Here is a 20,899-nt window from a genome sequence, read left to right as displayed (position 1 = left end):
CAAACACTTAGATATGCAAAAACAGCAGCAGGACATCCTGAGACCCCCCCCCCACACCTCCCTGCCCTGGTCACCCCAACCCGAGAGAGTGCCCTAGAGTATGAGAAGGAAATGTTATCCTCTGCTCAATCCTGTCGCAGAACCTAGCAGATTGCTTGGCTGCAAGGATGGCGGGGGGATGGGCTCAGGGGTTGAGCACCTGCCTTCGGCTCAGATCAGGATCCCGGATCCCGGGATCGAGTCCCACATCCGGCTCCTCACAGGGAGCCTGCTTCTCCCTCTGCCTGTGGCTCTGCCTCTCTCTGTGTCTCTCATGAATAAATAAAATCTTTTAAAAAAGAAATAAACAGGCTGGAGTCTAGAGACACAAAGGACCATTTCCTGGGTAGAAAGGGAGTCCAAACACTTGCATTACATTCTTACATTCAAAACCAGTTAAATGAATAACGAAGTAGATTATTTTTTTCAGACTAGTAACCACGGACGATGGACTTTCACTTGAGATGATCTATTTTTACATAACAGTCACTGAGAGTTAATTTCCCTGCAGTTTACACTTTGACTTAATGGTGGAAGTTTCCAGTGGGGCTTGCCTGTCATGACCCTGAAACACAGCCCCACACGAGGCAGAGCGTGTAATTACTCTTACAAGCGAGATTCTAGCAAGTGCTCCTTTTTCATCAGAAACTCTCCACCTCTGGCTCAAGCGCTGGGTCCTACACCCCTGCTTGCAAGCTCATCTGGCCGGTGTCAGCTCCACCTGAAGGCCAGTGGGCCGCTGCCTCCAAACACCTGGGCCGGCTGGCATCCTGCCGGGCCCAGCGCCCACCTCCCGGGGCCCAGCACCCACTTCCCGGGGCCCAGCACTGACCTGCCGGGGCCCAAGACCCATCTGCCGGGGCCCAGAGCCCACCTCCCGGGGCCCAAGACCCATCTGCCGGGCCTAGTGTCCACCTCCCCGGCCCAGCACCTACCTCCCAGGGCCAAGCGCCCACCTGCTGGGGCCCAGCGCCCACCTGCCGAGGCCCAGCACCCACCTCCAGGGCCCAGCACCCACCTGCCAGGGCCCAGCGCCCACCTGCTGGGGCCCAGCACCCACCTCCTGGGGCCCAGCACCCACCTGCCAGGGCCCAGCATCCACCTGCCGAGGCTCAGCACCCACCTCCGGGGCCCAGCACCCACCTGCCGGGCCCAGCCGCCTCAGGCCCGCGAAGAGGCCCACGTGGGCCGGGCGGTAGCAGGCTGCTCGACCTACCTGGGAAGTGCATCTGGGAAAGCTGTTGGAAGCTTTGGTGGCTTTTAATGGATTCTCTTAACCGCAGAGTTTTATTGCCCTCTCGAGGGGTATTCGTACCTCGTATTAAACACGAGAAATGCCTTGACGCTGAAGGCTAATCCCACCTGTTTGAAGGCGTCATCGAGTAATTTTTTTAAAATCTTGGATCATGCCCTGAAAGCGGGCAGGTTAATTATGCAGACCCAGGCAGGACTAGTTTTTTATCTACACAAAAATAGGAACTAGCCCAAGAGCTTATCTAACATGTTCCCATCCTCTACAGCCGGTTAACTGGGAACGGAATAAAAGTGAGATTATGCCCATATGGTTGTTTCATTTTATACATCACAGAACAGGAGACCAAAGAGGTGAAGCGGCTTCCACCGCGGAGCCCACACAGGACAAATGTGTGTTCTCATCTCGCCCCTGCCCCTCCCTCTGTAGCCCAGGCACGGGGCTCCCTGTGCTGCACGTATTTTTCTAGGAGGAAAAGACTGGATGGAAAGTGCAGGCAAGGAGATGGCTAAGTCCTAATGATATTTTCCCCCAATCAGTAATACTTTATTTTAAATGCTATTTTTTTCTTTCATTGGATGTACTTGTTGATTCTATTAAACCACATTATTGTGTAACCTCTCAGTCTATCCTGATTTTAATGATGACTCTTAAAACATAATGAATGAATTTAATTGCATTTTAGAAGATACAAGTTGGATTTTTTTAAACTGGAAGACTTTTATTGATAGTAAGTTAAACCTTAGTCGATAAATTTTATTTTTGCCAGCTTTTATGTTTTACTGGAATAGATTTCTTGTGAAAGGCTAAATTTTCTAAGTGTATCATATATATATATATATATATATACACACACACACATACACATACATACATGGCCAAAAATCAAACCTGCCAAGTAGAACCCTTATTTTTCCATCATATTATTATAAAGTATTAAGATAATTTATAAGCTTTAGACAAAGAATTGGAATATCCAGTTTCGTGATCCAGCGCAGCTATTTCATAGCCCTGTGATCTTGGAAAAATCAGATTCTCTAGAATTATATGTTCGCAAGGCCACTGGAATAATACTGACCAGAGTAAAGAAATTTTTTTTTTAATTCTAAAATCTATATACTTGAAATGTATTACTGTTCTAGTTGGGCTATTTTTCTTGATTATACATTAGTAAAAAATTCATGAACTTTGAGAAAATAAACTGAAAATCAGATTTGAAACTCCCAATTGTTATAAAGAAAATTCAACTCAAATACTATCCCTTATGTCAACAATCTGGCAGAAAGGGAATCCTTGTGATTTTAGGGCTGTGAGCCCTAAAATGGATGTATAAGGCAGATAAGCCCAGCTTATCCACTTGAGCAGCCTCCAAGGCAAAGCCTTAGCACCCTGAGGAGCCCTCAAAATGAGTTTGAAACTCGCTGGCCTTAAACACATAGACATAACATTTCATGTTCAAAACTAGAAAATTAAAAATCTTCTTCTTATGCAAAAATGGTAGATATCAACTCAATGAGAAACTTCTAAAAATTTTCTTAAAATACAATACAGTATAAAAGTACCCAAATATGATAAAACGGTGATTTACTCCAAGTAGGGCTGTGCATCACTATTGATTATGCCACCAAAACACGTTAATCGGGACTCACCATTACTGCAATGGACTTCTTTGGTTTCATTCATAATTTGTCGAATAGCAGCTAAAAAAAGAAAAGTTAATTTAAAATGAAAACTATTAGTCAAAATAAAAAAAATACATATCCAATAATCTCAGCATGATTAAGTAGAGCACGTTTTATTCTTTAACTTTTCCTATATCAAAAAGTACTTCTCGGTTAAACTGAAGGCTATAGTAACACAAGGTATTTGGTTCAAATCTCAGGACAGCGATGATTTCAAACAGGAAAATATTAAGAGAGAAAAACGAATGGTCTAAATGTCATCCATTGCCTGAGGGTGATCTGTCGAGATTCCTTTTAGTTCTATGATTTTGTGACTGTCACATCCCAAATCATTAGAATTACAGATACTTCATCCAGTTGATTCTACTGACATTTCCTCCTAAGTTTCTTTTTTTTTTAAGATTTATTTATTTGTTTATTCATAAGAGACCCAGAGAGAGAGGCCGAGAGACACACAGGCAGAGGGAGAAGCAGGCTCCATGCAGGGAGCCCGATGTGGGACTCGATCCTGGGACCCCAGGATCACAACCTGGGCCAAAGGCAGATGCTCCCGCTGAGCCACCCAGGGGTCCCTCCTCTTAAATTTCTGAATCAAACCCAGCTTTTTTCTAAAATCTCCTTAATAAAGACTAATGGATCCAAGGAATGAATAAAAACACCCAGAGTGCTTAAATCATTCATTTAAAGAGAAAAATGGTGGGAGTGAGAAAGACAACCAGAATAGCAGTTCTTCATTGGGCTTATTAATTCATTCTATCGAATCAGTGGTTCCCAAACTTTAACATGCCTCAGAGTCACCTGAAGGACTTAAAATATCATCCTGGCCTCCTGCCCAGAGAGGTATGATTCTGACTCAGTAGGTCTGAATGGTCCAAACTGCCCAGATGATGCCGATGTTCCTGGTCTAGGGACCACATACTGAGAACCACAGTCTTGTATTAAACCTTGACTTGTAGTAGGAAAATCGTGATTTCTAAAAAGTCATAGACATGTGGTACTATTTCTTTTCATGTTTTATTCTTAAAATTAGAAAAATTTTCATGTTGTATGATCAACAGCTCAGATGTTCTTTAGAAGGAGAAAATTAGAAAAATAGAGGTAGGTCTGGGAAAGAAAACTGCCATTAACTTTCCTTGAGGCCCATGTGTCTTGTAGCCAATTGTTTCACTTAACAATACACCATACACATCTTTTCATGTCATCGATATTCTTCTGCAATATCAGAATGGCTTTCCAGTATTGCATTGGAAGTCTACGATTTAATTCATTTATCCAATTCACTATCATCATGATAGAAGTAGTTTCTAATTTTTACATTCATTTATAATAACTTGCTAAACGTTTGTGTACATTCCTAATTATCTCCTTAAAATGAATATCTAGAGGTGAGATTTCTATGATGTAAGAATGACTCTTTAAAAAAAGATGTATTTATTTGAGAGACAGAGAGAGAGAACGAGTGGGAGGGGCAGAGGGAGAGGGAGAGAGAATCTCAGCAGAGTCTGCACTGAGTGCGGAGCCGACCAGGGCCTCGATCCCAGGACCCTGAGATCATGTCCTGAGTGGAAACCAAGAGTCGGGTGCTTAACCGACTATACCACCCATGGGCACCTATAAGAACTTTTAAGGATTTTCTTATATGTCGTTACACAGCCCCTCAAGGGACGTAGCACCAGAGGCATGAGATACTCATTTTCCTACACTCTCCCTAAGTCTATCATCTTTAAGAGGAAAAAACTTTTCGAATCTGAGGGAAAATAGTATTTCCTAGTTTAACTGCCATTTTTGATTGCTAATGAAGCTCAACATTTTTCTCGGTATATTTTGGAGGCCACACAATACTTATTTTCCTGTTGGAATAAGTGAGCCTCTATCTTTTTACCTTTTTTATTTTCAGTTGCATTCAATGGCACTTGGGATTTTTCAGTGTTCTCATCCTCTGTGAAAGATTTCCTGCAAACACAATGCCAAACAAGTCTGGATCAATGAAATGAACGAAATTCATGGAAATTACGTCTAACACACTATTTTTTTTTTTCTTTGTGGGCACAGATATTTTGACGAACACAAAGAAACACTTTCTGGATTTCATTCCTCAAGACTGGCAATCTCGCCTCAAGTGAGGTGGGTGGAAATCTCATCATCTCTAATCAGCAGAAGCGTATTTGAAGAAAACCAGGGCAAAAAAAAAAAGTCACTTTTCAGTCCAAAAGTGAGCAATCTCTGATCGCCTGGGTCCAACAGAAGTGATTTGGGAACACACATTCCTATTGGAATCTGTTTGGCTAAAATTACAGTCTTGAAGCAAGAAATCTTGGAAACTCTGAGGCACAGACTCCGAAGAATATACACACAATCAAGAAATATAAGTGTGCTATGCAAAAAGATGACCTACGCCTTGCCGAGTCCTCTATCCTTAGACGCTGACTAGCTGCACTTAACGGTAAGGGTTGGTTCTATCTTGGTGTATTTGCCTCATTTTTTTTTTCCTGCTGTATAATTCTGTGCTTGGCCGGATTGTTCTTTAACTCCTCAAAGTCGAAACCAAAGAATGTTAAGTGCAGACCGAACGCTTGGTGGTCCTGCTGGAGAATATGGAGCAGGACGTGAGTTGACTTTGCTCAAGGGCGATGCGGCGCTTCTCCACTCCTATTGCAGCAGAATGGAGATGACCTCACTGGCCTGATTTCACGGTGATGCTATGAGAATGGAATCAGATGCTCTGTGTTCAGTTACATTTTATAAATATTTATTGTCCCAGATACTGTGCCGGGCACTGTGGTAGAGAGGAGATGAACAGGCGTATTCGGTTCCCTCAAAATAGAAACATCAGCAAGTTATGAAGAATCAAGGAATTTAAAATATTATAATGTGGGAAGGTGTGATGCTTTTATTGCAGCTTTACTTTGTGAAGTCTTTCTTCTTTCTTTGATGCATACAATGAAGTATTTAGGGGTGAGAGAGAAAAGAATGTCTAGGACTTACTTGAAAATATTTCCCTCTTCTCAAGGAATGAAGAAACAGATAAAGCAAGCATGGGGTTAGATCTGTTTAGTTGAAGGTTGACTGGGTGCCAGGCCAAATTAAAAAAATGTCTCTGAATTCATAGCAAGCAAAATCTCTAAGTGAAGCTCGTGCAAGATACAAGCCTGGAATGCACATGCGGTGAATTAGTATGTTAATGGAATGAGATGCTTCCTATGGGAAAGCATCCTGCAGTCTTCCCCGTGCAATTTTGTGAATAAATTATTTGTCTTTTAAAATGAGGCTTTTTCATGGAAAGCCTATGATGACAGCAAAGTACACTTGCCACTTTATTTCTAGTGAAGTGAAAATTAGCAGCTGGTGCACAAATACTGATTTTAATATTTTCGTTCTGTTCAGATTTATCCTAATTCCATCGAGACCTCTGGATTCTAAGCCTCAGGGCACAGACATAAATAATGGTCATTTTTCCTAACCGTTGCTTTTCTAACTCTCTCTCTTCTCACCCTGTTGCTCTAAGCAAATGATCTTTGTTTAAATTTTTTTTAATTTATTTATTTATTTATGATAGTCACAGAGAGAGAGAGAGAGAGAGAGGCAGAGACACAGGCAGAGGGAGAAGCAGGCTCCATGCAGGGAGCCCGACGTGGGATTCGATCCCGGGTCTCCAGGATCGCGCCCTGGGCCAAAGGCAGGCGCCAAACCACTGCGCCACCCAGGGATCCCTGATCTTTGTTTAAAAGGAAGTGTGGGAGCACCTGGCAGGCTCAGTCCAGGGAGCATGTGACTCCTGATCTTGGGGTGTTGAGCTCAAGCCCCACACGGGGTGTAGAGGTTACCTAAATAAATTACCAATTTTAAAAAATAAAAGGAAGCATGAAGTCATTGATCCCCCACAGGTAGTGTAGGTATGTAAAATTGGCTTTTTCTGTAGAAAAAGCTGGAGGTGACCATTGTGAAGATAAGGACAATGACGAATGTCTGCACCTGACCTGCTCATCTGTAGGAAGTACTGGCATAAAGCACCGGGCCACGGACGTGAGGCCAGGGTCCTAATCCCTCCTCTATTTCTCTTGGCTGCGGGGCTTGAGCAAATGACCCACCTCCTCAGCATGGTTTCCCTCATCTGGAAAATGTGTCAGATGTGCACGCACCTTGCAACACAGCAGGGATGAGAATAAAACATACATATGCTCCCAGGTAAATCTGAAGATAACTAGAATCGAGTATTCTTTCTTGAAATGTTCACAGAGTGATTTTACTTAATTGCTTTTCGATAAAGATCTAAAATTTAATTTCTTCAGCGTTCACTTAGATAAATCTTTCGAACTTGTCTTGCTTCTCTTATAAAAGAAAGAAGAATATCTCCTCCACTGTGGAGCCTAAAGTGACCTCTGGATGGTAGAGAAACATGAAAAGCCGATATTAATATTTATGACCTGCTTGCACCACGGCACACTAGACGCCACGCGGTACGTGGAAATTATCGTAGGTAATCCTCGTGGAATAGTAGGTAGCATGATCCACATCTTACAGATGTGGAGATTGAGTCTCAGAGGCATCAAGGCTTCAGCTGCTATAACTGATAAACTCTGGGGTTGGGATATTTGAGTCCTTGTCTGTCTGATTCAAGAAAGTCCTGGTCATTTCTACACTGACCACTTTCAACACTGACCACTAATAAATTCCTTATTCAACGGGAATTGGGCTTAGGGTTAGGGCTAGGGCCAGGGTTTGGGTGAACTTCAGTATTCTGATTTTAAGATCAGGCCCTTATACCTTACACAGTAGGGGAAGCTTGAGAAAAACTTGCCGGCGAACAAATTTTCCAAACTTGTACATGTCAAGGGAATTTAGTCAAGGTTGGAAACAGTCCCTACATTGGCTCCTGAGTAAATCAAGTCTGCTCTTCCCCATCGGTAATGATGAAGGAGACAGACTTGAATTCCGTGAGCGAGGACGAAGAACGCGCAGATGGAAACTGAGCTCTATTATTCAAAGCCTACATTTCAAACCAGTAAAGGCTACTGTCAGACTCACTACTTTTGAGCATTGAGGGAATACGGCCAACTTCATAAGATCGTGGCAATTAAAGTGAGTTCTGATCCCAGGAAATGTCCTAAGAATTCTTCAAGTATATGATTACTTGTATTTTTGAATTATATAAGAAAAAAAATCTTATGGAACTGCTTTCATGACCTCCTGAGGCAGAGGGAAACGAAGCACAAGTCCGGAGAGCTCAGGCCGTTCCTTCCTAAGAGTGACTGCAAGAGGCATAAGTAATTATGGCCTGGCCATTTCGTCTTTCATCTCCCTAGGAGGTTTAGGTTTGCTTCTGTTTTCCTGGCAGAAGAAAAGTCAAATATTCCCTGAATTCCATCATCTAAAAGAGAAGCAGACTTAGCCAGTGGCTTGGGCACTGTCCCTCTTCAGCCGCTACCGGAGAAGTTTATACAGTCACCTGGCCGGTCCTCTCTCCCATCGCCTCATTACTACCTCTCGTTAGAACGGAAGAGGAAATGGGAGGTCAAATATTTCCCTCTGAGATTGTACCTTCTAAGAAAGAAAGGCTCTATCTTTGAGGCAGGGACAGACATATTTAAAAATCTGGCTAGATTTTGCCCAGAATAAAGTTATGCCTCAAAAGCTCTCTAAATAAATGCTCATACCATGTTGGGCTCCGCGCCAACTGATGGTTCATAAAATAATAATTTAAAAAATTGCCTAATTCTTTCTGTCTGATGCTCCATAAACCAAGGATATATATCACAGAATGAAATGAAATTTAAACTTTTAATTTTCAACATGACAGAGTCAAGTCCTGTTGGTTTGAAAAACTGTTGGATGTGTTCTGATTACAGTGTTTGAAGACCACTAGGATTGTTATGGTTTCAATGCTTTAAAAAAGCTTATTTTCCAGAGCACAAATTTTTGGACACATTTCTTGTTGCTTTCTTTAATGTAGGCAGAATCTTTTGAAATCAATCTTTAGAGAATTTTTGGATCGCACAATTCAAATTTGTGGCTATCTTACCATTCCAATGGACGTAGCTGCGCCTTTTTATTCAGGAGCTGGAATTGTTCAAATACACTTAAAAGAGACCAGGACTGAGTCAGGGCTGAACCAGGTTGATCTATAGGGTTTGCTATCCCGTAGAATTCACGTATTAAAGATCGAATCCCCGGAGTAGTAGATGGGAATAGCTGAGAAGAAATATTCAAAACCAGAATATCAGAAGAATTTATGGAAAATAACTTACAAGGTATTATTACTAGAAAAGGCTTTATATTTTATTCATCTACTTAAAAAATCAGATATTTATTTAAAATCCAGTGGTCAGTATCATAATATAACTTTCTGTGCAACTGTCAAGGAAAATGGCACTTTTTATGAGGGACTAATTTTGTTGGTCATATTTCCAAATGCCGTGAGTTTTCTTTCTTCTTTTTCTTTGAATGAAAATGGGTATTTCCTTCCTATAAACACCTGAGAACAGATGAATGACAGTGCAACTTAGGCAGTAGGAAGACTGGGGAGAAATCATTTTGGGCTACAAGTAAACTTTGTCAGTGTGAGAGATATTAATCCTATAGAAAAAAAAAGTATGGTTATCCTCTTTCTACTCTGAGAATCAGGAATTTGAGGTTTGTCCTTTTTCTTGCAAAATAATTCTTCAGTTTACACATGGTGCCAAGAGATGGTCTCTACATTCACAATATCTTAAATTATGAATTCCTGAAGAATGAGGCCTGTCTCTTTATCATTGTTGAGTTTTGAGCCAACAGTCACAAATGTAATACTTATTATGTTTAAATTAATTAAAATAATCCATCAATTAAATTATGTTTGGGACAAAAGCTTACTTTGAATCCCCCAAAATATGACTCTAAGTTATAAAGACAGGTGCCAAATATTCATTAAATTGACTTAGTAAATTGGTCATAACTCAAACAAGTAGCATGTGAATACATGCTATTTTTTAAGTAAAAAGCAAATGTTTGATCCAAATAGATTGACAATAAATTATCAGTGGACTTTGAAAAAAGCTGTTTTAATAAGATGCTTCGTACAAACAAATCTTAGGTGGAAAATATAAACCCATTATAGTCTATCTAGATAAGTGGTAGAACTAGAAGCAAAGCAAATCCTGAACTTGCATATGTACATGTAATAAATCATATTGATAATGACCTTTGATAGTGACCAATAAAGTAACAGGACCCCATAAGAAACATGGAAAAGAAAACAAAAATCATTTATATTTTTAGGCCCAAGCCATTAGTGGTTATCATAATTATTCACATTATCTTTCTTTGAAGATTGCTATAGAGTTGCAACAAATTGAGATTTAGGTTGTTTTCTAAAATGGGGTTACACCCAGTAATATTAGATTTTACACAAACAGAAAGGGCACAGTGAGCAGAAAGAAATTGTTGTTACACGTCCATGTCCCAAAACTAAAAGCAAAACTTCTTTAGAAAAATGTGGACCTTTTCCCCTTAAGAACTCTCATATACCGGCAGCTGTGCTCATCTCATATCCTTTTACTCTGAGTAAGTCATGTATGCAAACTCTTAAAGAATATGTGTTCTGCTCACTGTAATACTGAGATGTCTGAAAAGAAGAAGGAAGTTTACAAAGATTTCTATTTCTTCAAGGAAAGTCTTCACCTAGTTTGAAGCAAAAATAGTTAATGGCAGATCTATGGTCCCAGTAATCATGAGGAATAAAATGTCACTTTTGTTTTACCAGTTGGAATTGCTGCAGGTTCCCAAGTTCCTTTATGAAAGTCATAATGGAGTGCATCTCCTCTAAAGACAGGCATTGATTGGGTTCCTTCTGATAGTTTTCACCCTATGGTGGGGAGGGGAACAGTTCTTCAGCGATTGTTTCCAAGTCAAAGCATGTTTAGCCCGACCTCCTCCCCACTCCTCCCCACCAATCCGAGTTTGAACTCTTCCAACCGCTGAGCTAACTAAGCCTATGTAACGCCTGGTAACTTCAGTTTGTCACCACGGAGTCTGGCTCTAAGAAAATTTCGTGTTTGACCAAGAGGACCTGAATGAAATTGCTCAATAGGGCTTTGGTTGTAGGGTTGAGATGATGAGCCCAGGAGGGTAGGTGGGGTGTGACAGTCTGGGAATGCAGGAAGCGTCTCCTTCAGCCTTCAGGATACCAACAATCCGAGCAGCAGGTGAACATGGACATCTCATCCATGGGCATTACAATTTTGGAGTTTGTGGGATTCTCATGAAGACACTTCCTGCCCCATTTTCTTGCACATCCATTTTTTTTTCCCCTGATGCATCCCTGAGAGGAGAAGCTGCACATATTTACTCTTTCTTCTGGGTCAGGTGGTTCTAATGGTTTTAATAGCAGTACACTCACTAATGGAGGAAAAGAGGGAACTGGAGGAAAAAATTAATAAAATCCCAGGGAAACAATCTATAAAGTCATGTTCTATCGTTCACAAACAACTCTCTATAGAGCATTGATGTTTGTGAGAACTTTCACATTCTACTCCTCCAAATTCTCTAAATACAAGTTTTCAAATAGAGATATAAGGGCCCCTGGGGGGCTCAGTGGTTGAGCATCTGCCTTTGGCCCAGGATGTGATCCCAGGTCCCAGGATCGAGTCCCACATCGGGATCCCCGCAGGGAGCCTGCTTCTCCCTCTGCCTGTGTCTCTGCCTCTTTCTCTGGGTCTCTCACGAATAAATAAATAAAATCTTTTAAAAATAAAACAAGGTGGCTCAGTGGTTTGGTGCCGCCTTCAGCCCAAGGCGTTATCCTGGAGACCTGGGATCAAGTCCCATGTCAGGCTCCCTGCGTGGAGCCTGCTTCTCCCTCTGCCTGTGTCTCTGCCTCTCTCTGTCTCTGTGTCTTTCATGAATAAATAAATAAAATATTTTAAAAGATAATAAGAAAATAAAACAGAAAGATATATAGAGAATAATATTATACTTCATAATCTGTACAGATTTTTGACTCCTCAAGAAAACTTGTATTAAGAAGCCATCAAAATTACCAGGGCTTCTATGAAGCGGTATCCCTTCGTTAGCAGCAGCTAAGCTAAGATGTTAACCAGATGTGAATTCCTCAAAAATCAGTATCCTAACTCTAGTCCCCTGATGTCAATCTAGAGCACTTACTGCTATTCTAGATTGCCTGCAAAATATTCTACTATTCCTTTTAAAGTATTCTAAATAACATCGAATATGTATTATTCATAATATCCACAAACATTCCTTAGGAGCTACGAACTTCTTTATTGTAACCCATAATTGCCTCATAATCAGTTACTCATACTTAGTTGACACAAAAGAATATCGGTCCTCAGGTCACAAAAATATAAAGAGGTGTAAGATAATGGATAGTAAATCATTTCAAATGAACCATCAATTTGCTTAGCTACACAATAAAGGAAATGGCACCTTTCAAAGGATGACTAAAAAAAAACATTTGTCACTTAAAGAATATGCACTTACCTTAAAAACACCTGATTGATAAAGTCCCTGAAATATCTCAGAAAACATTGGAAGCGAAGATTCATTAGAGAAGAGAAAACTGTAAGTATCTTGCAAGAGGAATTCTTCTGTGTTTTGGTCCTCAAAATCCTCATTATCATCATCATGAAAATGTAAATGCTCATGCACCTGTAAAAGAGTAAAAGCACAGCAAATATTTTTCATGGACTTTTAATGCAGGGAAATCATTTCGAAGACATGATTCATTCCTGTTGGATTGTAGATCAGAACTGACATCTAGTGGCCTCTTTGGAGGTCAACAGCTTTATAAAATGCAAGTAATGTTTTTTTGAAGACACAATTTCTTATATGAAAAGTAATGGATTATAAAGTCACAGGAGTTTATCTTGAAACCTTATTGCTGAAGAATTTGCACTCAGGGAAGAAAATATATAAATTATATTAAATAATATATTTTAATATATTATTAAATATATAAATAATACATTTTATTTATTTTTATTTCATTTTATGTTTTACTATTTTTAGATTGTGTTTATATCCGAGTTTGCTAATATACATGGTGTTGGGGAAAACTGGACAGTAACATGCAGAAGAATGAAACTGGGCCACTTTCTTGCACCATACACAGAAATAAACTCAAAATGGGTGAAAGACCTAAATGTGGGACAGAAATCCATCAAAATCCTGGAGGAGAACACAGGCGGCAACCTCTTTGACCTTGGCTGCTACAATACATTTCAAAGAGCATAATACAAACTAAGATGCGCACAACGTAAGGAATAAGTGATTAAAAATGTCAACTCATCCAGTTTCAAAGTTTTATGGAGGCATCTTTGAGCTACTCAACTAAATGTCTGAGTCTTAGATGATGTAACCATTCACCTTGTGCGATAGTTCGAAAAGCAGCCAATACAATATGAAGTTAAATTCTGGTCGCACATAATTTTATTTTGTTCCTTTCCCTCTTCCTACTCTATATCCCGCCCCCTCCTCCAAAAAAAAAGCTTTCTGTAGACTTGTTCAATCAATCGTTTTTTAATCTTCTCGCCAAACGGGATATTTCAGATGAAAGATATGAGCTCATTTGATTCAAAAGGAAGTGAAAGAATCAGAGTGTACAAAAGCACTCTTCAATGTACACGTATTCATACCAGAAAAAAAAAAACACATATTTCAAAAATTCCTATGGCTTTTTCAATTAAAATACAGTCCAATTTAAAACTAAATATCTGTATGTACAAAATAAGAGTCACTTTTTTCTTTTTTTATAAACCCAAGTGAAATTTTGCCACTTTGCTTCATAGACAGTGGTGACTGAACCGCAGGAAAATCCATGCCCGATCTACCGTGATGCGTAGTGGGGACTGACACTCAAATCATAGATTCTTCACCTATTAGTTAATTTTCCGAACTACAGTAGACTAAAAGCCTGTAGTGACTTCACTAACGAGCTGCTATTTATTGACTGGTTACTGTGAATGCAAACAACCCACCTACATGCATATAGACCCCAACGCCGCCCCCGACACACAGATCATTCAGCGTAAGGTGGAAGCTCACAAGCAGTCTTTGGGATACTCGCCTGCAGCACTACAGGGTGCCTGAAACTGTAGTAACCGATATCAAAAGTTAAAAGTTGAAAACATAATCTGCATCTGAAATAAAAACAGAAGGTAATATAAAAATATACTCTATACTCTTATACACTTACTCTATCCTTTGATACATTATTAACAGTCACTATAGGCAAATCTCAAGATAAGTCCTAATTAAAAAGGGCAGTGGCTTGGAAATCACATGCAATTTATTTTTTAAATAGGAATTTCTTTTACTCCTTATAGAAAATGCAAATATATCCTGGGTGTTCATAACACATTAAACAATGAAGTTATTGTCATGAAAACCTAAATATGGAAAAGGAAACTCTCCCACTCCTCCTACATGCTAGGCCTTCTTATTCACATACGAAGAAGCATGATAAAGCTTAATTGAGTCATCAGCTTTTGGTGGACATTCTAAATTCAACATTTCCCTACGAAAAAAAGGCATTAACTTACATTCAACGAAACTGAAATATAGAGATAATGACTATTGTGTATTGTTAATAAAGTCCCTAAATAAAATTATATCTAGTCAATGCAAAGTTCATACGATAAAAATAGCTAAGCTTAAAAAGGAGATGCAATTGAAATTAATTTAAATAATGTGTGCTTATTTCTTCTCATTATTATAGGGAAGCTAAGAAGTCTATAACATGCTCTGAAGTTTTAGGATCTATAAATGTGAAAAGATGTTTACAAGTTCATATTAATATACTGACATGACATTTTCCAAGTAGCACCTACTTGTGATAATTAAGATACATTTTCACTAACAATTTTTAGAAGGTTGCTTTTTTTCTTTCTTTTAATATTTGTTTTTACCCATGGAAGGCCTTTGGTCCCCGCGTCGATGTTTCGCTGAATGCCTCAGCTGCTAGCAGGAGTTTGCTAATTGCTTCCTTCATATTATCAAAAGCCTGAAGAGGTGAACTGGCTGTCAGGAATGTCTCAAAAAATGTTTGCAGCTGTGAACAAAGTAAAGGATTCAATAGTGAAACAATAATCTCAGTTTGTCTACCGTTTTCAAGGTGACGAGTCTGAAAGATTCCTCTGGGTTCTGTGTCCTTGCCATATTCAAAAGAACGCCTTAAATAGGAAGGTTCGATAGTGTCTATATATGGTATGTGTGTATACACCCCCATGTATCTTATACATAATATGCACTGAAAGAATAGATTATAATGTGAAAATGTATAATGAATGTTGTATACAGAATATGTAAAATGCATGTTATGTACATGATATGCAATATGAATGCATTATAAACATTTAAAAAATGTATAATAAGCCTTTCAATTGAATGTGGGGTGCTTGTATCTAAATCACTTTAAGAGCTTTTTACTTCTCTCTCTTTTTTTTTTTTTTTTCCATTTCATGGCATCTCATCATGGAAAGTGAAGTGGAACTATTAACAGGAACTTGTGATCAGAACTTCCAGGTTTAATTTGAGGCTCTGTTAGATGAACTCAGACCGGCAACTCGCTTTGAATTTTTGTGTCTTTCTCTTTAAAATGGGTGAATAGTACCAAGGAGAGGGCTGCAAACCCGAATCAGAAGAAAATGTATTTGAAAGACACTGTAAGGTATGAAATTCAGATCGAAGCTTTTTAGTATGATCACTTTCCTGAATATATCAGAACAAAAATAAATGTTTTTATTGCTTCTTCACAGCATTTTGCTGCGGCAGATCTAGCCAACTAATGAAGCATCTAAGAGAATCGCAGTGTCCTCCTGACATTGTAATTTAAGGTTTCCTGTGTATAGAAGAGATGGGATAGTCTTAAAAAAAGGGGGGAATAAAGCTCCGTTTTATATTTTCTTAGAAACTTTATTATTGATATCATAAACAGCTGTTTTTATTTGCTTAAATCTTGGAAATAAATAAATAAATAAATAAATAAATAAATAATAAAATATTAGAATAATCACAGTAACAAAACTACCCCTTGAGGATGCTTAACATCAAAGCCCAGTTCAACATTTTTAAAAAGCATAAAGCAAATCTCATATTGAGTCATCGACCTCCTCCGGATAAACACAATCTTTCAAAGATGAAGAACAAAAAATATTTTTTGAAAAAACATGCAGCAGGTATGCCATTAATGTTTTTGGAAGAACGGGCTCGATGTATCTGGACCGCATAAGACTACAAAGTGAAAGACTTTTGTTGCTGTGAAAGGGAAGGACGGATATTGGCATGAGGGACCTGCGGGAAGTGGTAAGTGTATCTTTAAAATACCAAGCAAAATTCCCCGAGAGAAACAAACACTGACTTCATAAACTTTTACCAGCTGAAAAACAGAAACCTAATGAGATGTACATTTTAAGACTATGAACACATCGTTAGCATTTGGCAACTGGCATGTTTTTCCATTTCACCAAGGAAAATAAATGTAATAATTGTGTGATCAAAAGCAAACAAATTAATGCTAACACGAAGAAGGTTAACACCCCTGAGTCCAAACAGAGTAATATTGTTTTTTCCAAATAGAAATAACTCCTATTTCGCTCTGCTCAGCATATTGTGCAGAAAGGGTTATTGATGGTATCGGTCGCGTTTTCTAGTTTAATGTTGCCTGAACATCACAAAGTTCAAGGTCAATGATTAAAGGAAGCTGGGCACGTTTGTGTAGCACAGGAGGCTGATTATCAGATGATATCTTCTGTGGCAAGAAATACTGAGCAATCAGGGTCGAAGGGTCATGCTGATTGTCCCACCGTGGAGACGACCCTGGTGGCGAGCCCCAAACACAGGCCACCAGTAGAGGGACTGGCTCCAGGCGCTCGGCCGTGTCGGTGCGCACCTGGCCGTGGGCACGGGCCCTGTGCGGGGAGTCAGGGACGGGGTGCGGGGCCCAGGGTCACCCTGCAGACGTGGCCGGCTCCTCGGCGGTTCTGTGCTGCTTCGGGCCAGCGAGGACGCCTGCGACCAGTTGGGGCTTCGGTCCTGCACATGCACAGCCGGGAGGGAAGGGGGCAGCAGGTGGCACCACGCCTGCACCTGCACCTTGTCCTGATGAGACAGGGAAGCCCTCGGCCACCGACAGGGACATCAAGTGGCGGCCGAGCCTGTGGAACCTGCTTCTCACGAGGCAATGCACCTGTGGCAAGTGAAGACGGCCTCTGGGGGTCACCCCCTTGTGACACCAACTCGAGGGGACATTGAGAGAAGCGAAGGCAGCGGGGTGGACGCCGGGGCGAGCCTCCCAGCGGGAGGGAGGGGGCCCAGGTAGCAGGCAGCCCTCCCCTCTGCTGCCACCTGGGTGGGCTCCTGGGAGGACAGGCCCTGTGGGGCCAGGGCCACCTAGGAAGGGGCGAGGTGGCGCTGCGACAGCACGATCCAAGCACAGCAACCCGCTTTCTCGCCCGGTGAGCTCTGTCCCCGTGTCGGTGTCTGTGTGTCTGTCCTCCTGCCTCACAGCATGAATTTCAATGTGTTTATTAAGGCCTTTGGTTCAAAACAAAACTCCAGGGGAGCCGCCTACTTAAAGGATGAGTACAGGGGCTGGCAAACTGCCTAAGCCAGAAATGAAAATAGAAGTATACCAAGCGGCGCTTAATAGTCATTAAAAACAAACAAACAAACAAACACAAAACCTTGTCTTTCAATGAGTGACCCAGAGAGGACACAACACTGGGATCACTTCCTGTAACGGATCCACTTAAGCTAAAGGGCAAGACTTCTTTGTCGGGTTCTGTTGTGACTGTCACGCCGGACCACTTCCGTGGTCACTTGAATTCTGTGTCTTCTGTGTTGAGATGTAGAGAGTTGTGCTCAACGATCTCATTAGACAATGTCAAATCCGAAATTATTTGATCCTAATACCACTCACAGCCCTCAGAACCTGAAAACCACATTTCTCCCAGGGGCTTTCTGTACTCAAGAACAGGTGCCCGGAGGAGCACCTCCACCTGCATCGCTGGCTTAAAACGATGAAGCCGAAAACTCAGATATCAAGGAGACTTCTCCCCCTCTGCATCCAGACTTTTAATGGGTGTTGTTGAATTACATACATATGAGAATATAAGGGCTCAAGGAAATCGGTGCCGTGGCAGCAAGGTAAAAATAAACAAAAAGAGCATCTTAAAACGTTAACAGGACATGGAACTATTTTATAAACTTTGTATTTTCCTCCTTCAGTGTAAAAATGAAATACGAATTTAGTGCAAAATAAATTATATGGAAAATGACCTCGTATGATCATGGTTGGAAAACCAGGCAGTGGAAACGTCACCCTTTGGCATTTGTGTGAGATTCAGGCAATAACCTGGTACGGTGTTCATGATTTTCGCACCTACCCGTTCAAGTGATGTATTTAAATGTACACAGATGGATCACAATCATCAATTAAAAATGGAAGGACAAGAGGAATCAATAATCAACGTGATAAAATTTGTAGGAACACTTCCATCACATCTTTGATATCTTAAAATACTTTTTTTTTAAAAAAGATGTTATTTATTCATGAATGGGAGACCCAGAGAGAGAGAGGCAGAGACACAGGCAGAGGGAGAAGTAGGCTCCCCGCAGGGAGCCCAATGCAGGACTCCATCCCAGGACCCCAGGGTCACACCCTGGGCCAAAGGCAGATGCTCAACCCCTGAGCCACCCACGCGTCCCAATATCTTAAAATACCTCTAAGGAGCCCTTCTACTCACCTCACTCCCCAACCCCATCTCTGACAGCCCTTCTCAAGCCAATTCTGGGCTTTGCCTGAGTAACTCCCTTTATCTTCCCATAAGATGTTGGGCAAATTGCTCCCAGGGGCAGTATGTGTCATTCTGTGTCAAACTTGCTGACTTTCTTGTCTCTTCTTACCACTAGACCGTAAGATCTTTTAGGGCAGAAACTGCACCATTTTGTTTTGGGGTTGCTAGTACCTAACACAGTTTTACTCACTGAGTGAGGGAAGCTAAGTACAACATCACAGAAACCACAGAGACGTTGATAAGAGAAATAATTTATTGGAGCTTCTGGATAAAATAACTTTTCTCCTTAGGACATGTTTATCTCTTGTTTCCATCTCACAAGAGAGGGAGGATATGCATTTTTCCTGGTGACTTGTAGTAAAACCTTTGAAAAATAGAAGCTTACAGCCGTTCGAAAGGATTTTTGAGATAAGAAAATTTAATCTCAGAGTTAAAACAAAGGATGAAAGATTAGCCAATATAGAGTTTGGGTTTGTTTTCCTTTTTTTTTTTCCCCTTAATTCATATTCTTGACTAACTGGGAAACTTTAGAATTTTAGTATTTTAGTATCTTGAATGTTGAGCAGTGTTTCATAGCATTGTTCCTTACCGAAGTTTCCTAGAATGTCACTTAATGTTATTATGTGAGAGAGAAATTTTCATCTTCTCAGTGTGAATAAGAATACTAGTACTTAATATCATTTTGCACCAAAAAGCACATGAAAAGATGCTCGATATCACTAATCATTAGGAAAGTGCAAATCAAAACCACAAAGAGATATTGCCTCACATCCATTGGGATGCCTACAACCCCCCCCCCCAAAAAAAAAAACCCAAACCATAAAATATTAAGTGTGGGGAAGAACGTGACGAAATCAGAACCCTTGGGCACTGTTGGTGGGAATGTTAAATGGTGCAGCTGCTATGCAGTACGGAGGTTCCTCAAAAATAAAACAAATCCAAGTACCATAGGATCTGGTAATTCGACTTCTGGGCAGGTGGTCAAGACAACTGAAAACAGAGTCTCGAAGAGAGATTTGCACACCCATGTTCATAGCAGCATTATTCACAACAGCCAAAAACGCGGAAGCAACTCTAGCATCCATCAACGGATGAAGAGGTAAAATATATGATGGAACATCACTCAGCCTGAAAAAGGAAGGACGTTCTGACACACACTATGGCTGGAAGAACGCGGAAGGCATCCCAGCCACAAAAGACACTGTATGACCCCGGTTACAGGAGGTATCTGGAGCAGTAAATTCACAGAAACAGAAAATAACACGGAAGTTGACAATGGCTGATGGGATGAAAGCCGTGATTGCAGGGTTGTTTCACGGGGATAACCAGTTTTGCCAAAAGGTTGTGGAGATGGGTTGCCCAGCGATGTAAATATATGTAATATTACTGAACTGCACACCTAAACACAGTTAAGATGGTAAATTTTATGTTATACATATATTACTACAATGACAAAATTTTATTTAATTTTTTATTTCAAAATTTCAAATCACTTTTGTAGCCTTTACAGCTTCACTCTCTCCAACAATCATGTTTAAACGCTTTTGCTAATTTTGTACCACCGACGTCCAAAAGAGCACTTCTCTAATAGTTAAAAAATGTGCAAAAGAAACAAAGCAAAAACTAAGCCCTCCCTTGCTCCATTTCTCAGCTCTTGCCAGTAGTGGAAATAATCTCCATCTCGACTCCCAGTCATTGCTTTACCTACGAACGCTCTTCGATTCTTGTGCTTTTTGTTCATGTGTTCAGGATGGGAAATAATCATATAGCAAGCTTGAATGCTGACAGGAATGATCCAGAAGAGAGGACAAGTTAATGATGGAACACACACTCCAGAGGATGATCGTGATAGGTTATAATCAATGCTTAGAAGGAAATAATCGCAGAAAAGCTGCCATTTTATCCAAGGGTGAAACAAAGGGCACTCGTTTAAATATTTGAAATCCAAGATTGTATGTTCTTTGTCCAAATTAAACGGGGATTACATGTGCATTCAAATCTACCTATTTGTAATATCCTTGGAATTTAAATCTATTGTCTTTGACTGATACTATTATTCTTTCTGCCTTTTGTAGACTCACCTAGGATCTCCCTGTCTGACTCTCACCTAACCAGTCTCTCTCTCAGGTGATTGTAAA

At 40.4% G+C, this 20,899-nt stretch overlaps 1 protein-coding gene across 1 annotated transcript in view; it reads right to left on the bottom strand.

Moving 5' to 3' along the window:
• Positions 1-20,899, bottom strand: part of CPED1 (cadherin like and PC-esterase domain containing 1) — a 263,155-nt gene that overhangs the window by 127,814 nt on the left and 114,442 nt on the right. Inside the window, exons 7-13 of the mRNA XM_055314580.1 lie at positions 14,874-15,016; positions 14,033-14,105; positions 12,448-12,615; positions 10,709-10,813; positions 8,993-9,162; positions 4,856-4,926; positions 2,941-2,991 (exon numbers count right to left, since the gene is read on the bottom strand). Of these exons, the coding sequence (XP_055170555.1) occupies positions 2,941-2,991; positions 4,856-4,926; positions 8,993-9,162; positions 10,709-10,813; positions 12,448-12,615; positions 14,033-14,105; positions 14,874-15,016 (781 nt within the window). The remainder of the gene's footprint in view (positions 1-2,940; positions 2,992-4,855; positions 4,927-8,992; positions 9,163-10,708; positions 10,814-12,447; positions 12,616-14,032; positions 14,106-14,873; positions 15,017-20,899) is intronic.

This window comes from Nyctereutes procyonoides, unplaced genomic scaffold, assembly GCF_905146905.1.
Source record: "Nyctereutes procyonoides isolate TBG_1078 unplaced genomic scaffold, NYPRO_anot_genome, whole genome shotgun sequence".
Classification (NCBI taxonomy): domain Eukaryota; kingdom Metazoa; phylum Chordata; class Mammalia; order Carnivora; family Canidae; genus Nyctereutes; species Nyctereutes procyonoides.
Note: the sequence above shows the minus strand (reverse complement) of the source record. Positions and strands in the feature narration are given on the sequence as shown.